At 43.1% G+C, this 1,776-nt stretch overlaps 1 protein-coding gene across 2 annotated transcripts in view; it reads left to right on the top strand.

Moving 5' to 3' along the window:
• Window positions 1–202: 202 nt before the first annotated feature.
• Window positions 203–1,776, top strand: part of LOC118333045 (membrane-associated phosphatidylinositol transfer protein 2-like) — a 27,001-nt gene continuing 25,427 nt past the window's right edge. For both annotated transcript variants that reach the window (XM_035668540.1, XM_035668541.1), the window contains exon 1: window positions 203–429. In XM_035668540.1, the coding sequence (XP_035524433.1) occupies window positions 352–429 (78 nt within the window). In that variant the 5' untranslated portion in view covers window positions 203–351. The remainder of the gene's footprint in view (window positions 430–1,776) is intronic.

Genomic DNA, 1,776 nt, shown 5'->3' with positions numbered 1-1,776 from the left:
TCAGTGGATTACCTTGTAATAGATCTGTAGGAGGGAAGGAGGACACACACACACACACACACACAGGATGTATTGGCTTGTGTACGAGGGGTTTAATCCTCGAGACAAACATGCTAACTCCTCCTCTGCTTCGTAATGCTGGAAGCTAAAAGTCTACTTATTCCTACACTTCTTTTCCCTTCTTTCCTCTCTCAGGTGTGAATAACGATGACTCCCGTCCTCGCTGTTTGAACATGCTGCTTGGGTAGCGAAGCCGACCGAGAGGAGCGACTACCCCTCTTACACTCCTTCCCCTCTGGACACACACACACACACAAAGAGAGAGAGAGTCGGTCCAATTCAAGCACAACCATGCTGATCAAGGAGTATCGCATCCCCATGCCGATGAGCGTGGAGGAGTACCGCATTGCTCAGCTCTACATGATCCAGGTGAGTGGTTTTTTCCTCAGACAGCACATTAAAAAAAGGCTGTTTCTGTTACCTCAGATAAAAGGAATTAGCCCGGCAGTACGAGGAAAGTACGAGGAAGCTGGAAGTGATGATTCAGATCATGTGCCAGCTAACACGAGGTTCAGGTTTGTGTGTGTGTGAAGGCGGGCGGAGGTCAGGAGTTTAAAGTGTCATCGCGTCGTACTGTACCAGAACAGGAGCGCTGAGGAACGTTTTCAGAGGGGTCACAGGGGCTGGTGTTGTTCTGCAGACCAGATGGTGCTCCATATGCCGGTTGGATTGTGTTTCATTCAATAATTTTGTGCAAATACACGCAGTGCAAATTCCAGCTTCCTCTGAGGAAGAAGTGATATTAACAAGTCATAAATCAAGGAAACACAAGTATATGCAATAAGCAGTTTTGTTTATTTTATGTTTGAGTTGTGGTTTCGTGTTTTGAAACTTGTGTACACTAAGACTTTGTGCAGGTGCAGTTATATATGGAAGCCCATTTCTGCCACTATGAGGCAGATGAGAAATGTTCTCCATATTTTCACTGTGTACCTCAAAATGATCCATTAATATTTCAAATATTAAATATATAAAAAAAACATCCAGCCTCCTCCTGTGCAGTTTGGGGTGTAAAAAAAGGATTCAAATCTGGTTTTATTTGCAGATAATTCTGAAAAAGATGCTAAATGCAAAAAAGGTGGGACTCTTTGCAGTAAAGATGGACATTATTTATTGGTTTTATTCTTGACTTAGCAAAGAGTTTTATAGGTGATAATGCAGCCTTTTATATATTCTACCATTATTATTGTATATTATGTTATTTACAAAACAATATTCACATAAATACAATTATATATATTTATTTTGTTGGGGGTGTTTGAGAACCTCAGATTTTACTGTAAAACCACTGAAACGTGTTCCCACCGCTCGAGGTTTCCCCTCCATCCTCCCTTCCTTTCCTCCCTCCCTCCTCCTCTCGCTCAGCGTCACAGTTGAGCACCGGTTGCCATGGTAACCGGTGACATCAGCTGCAGCATGGCAGCGGCTGCCATCATTTGTTTGTGATATGGGCGAGAGACAGAGAGAGAGAGAGACGTCGAAAAGAGGGGAGGAAGGGAGGGAGGACAGACGTGATGGTGCAGTCGGCGTTACCATGACAACTTCATGTCTGGCTCTAAATACAGGATACAGTTTATATTCATCACTCATGTACATCATGGTGGTGGGGGAGTGGACACAATGACATCAACAACCTTACATTTTATTAGAGTTTAGTGTTTTTTTAGTGTTTTAACTCCATTTTCTCTGCCTCAAATACTCACTGGAGCACCAAAT

Source organism: Morone saxatilis, unplaced genomic scaffold (genome assembly GCF_004916995.1).
Source record: "Morone saxatilis isolate NCDOM2014 unplaced genomic scaffold, NCSU_SB_2.0 Contig21, whole genome shotgun sequence".
Taxonomy (NCBI): Eukaryota; Metazoa; Chordata; class Actinopteri; family Moronidae; genus Morone; species Morone saxatilis.
The sequence above is the reverse complement of the archived record's forward strand: the minus strand, read 5'-3'. Positions and strand labels throughout refer to the sequence as shown.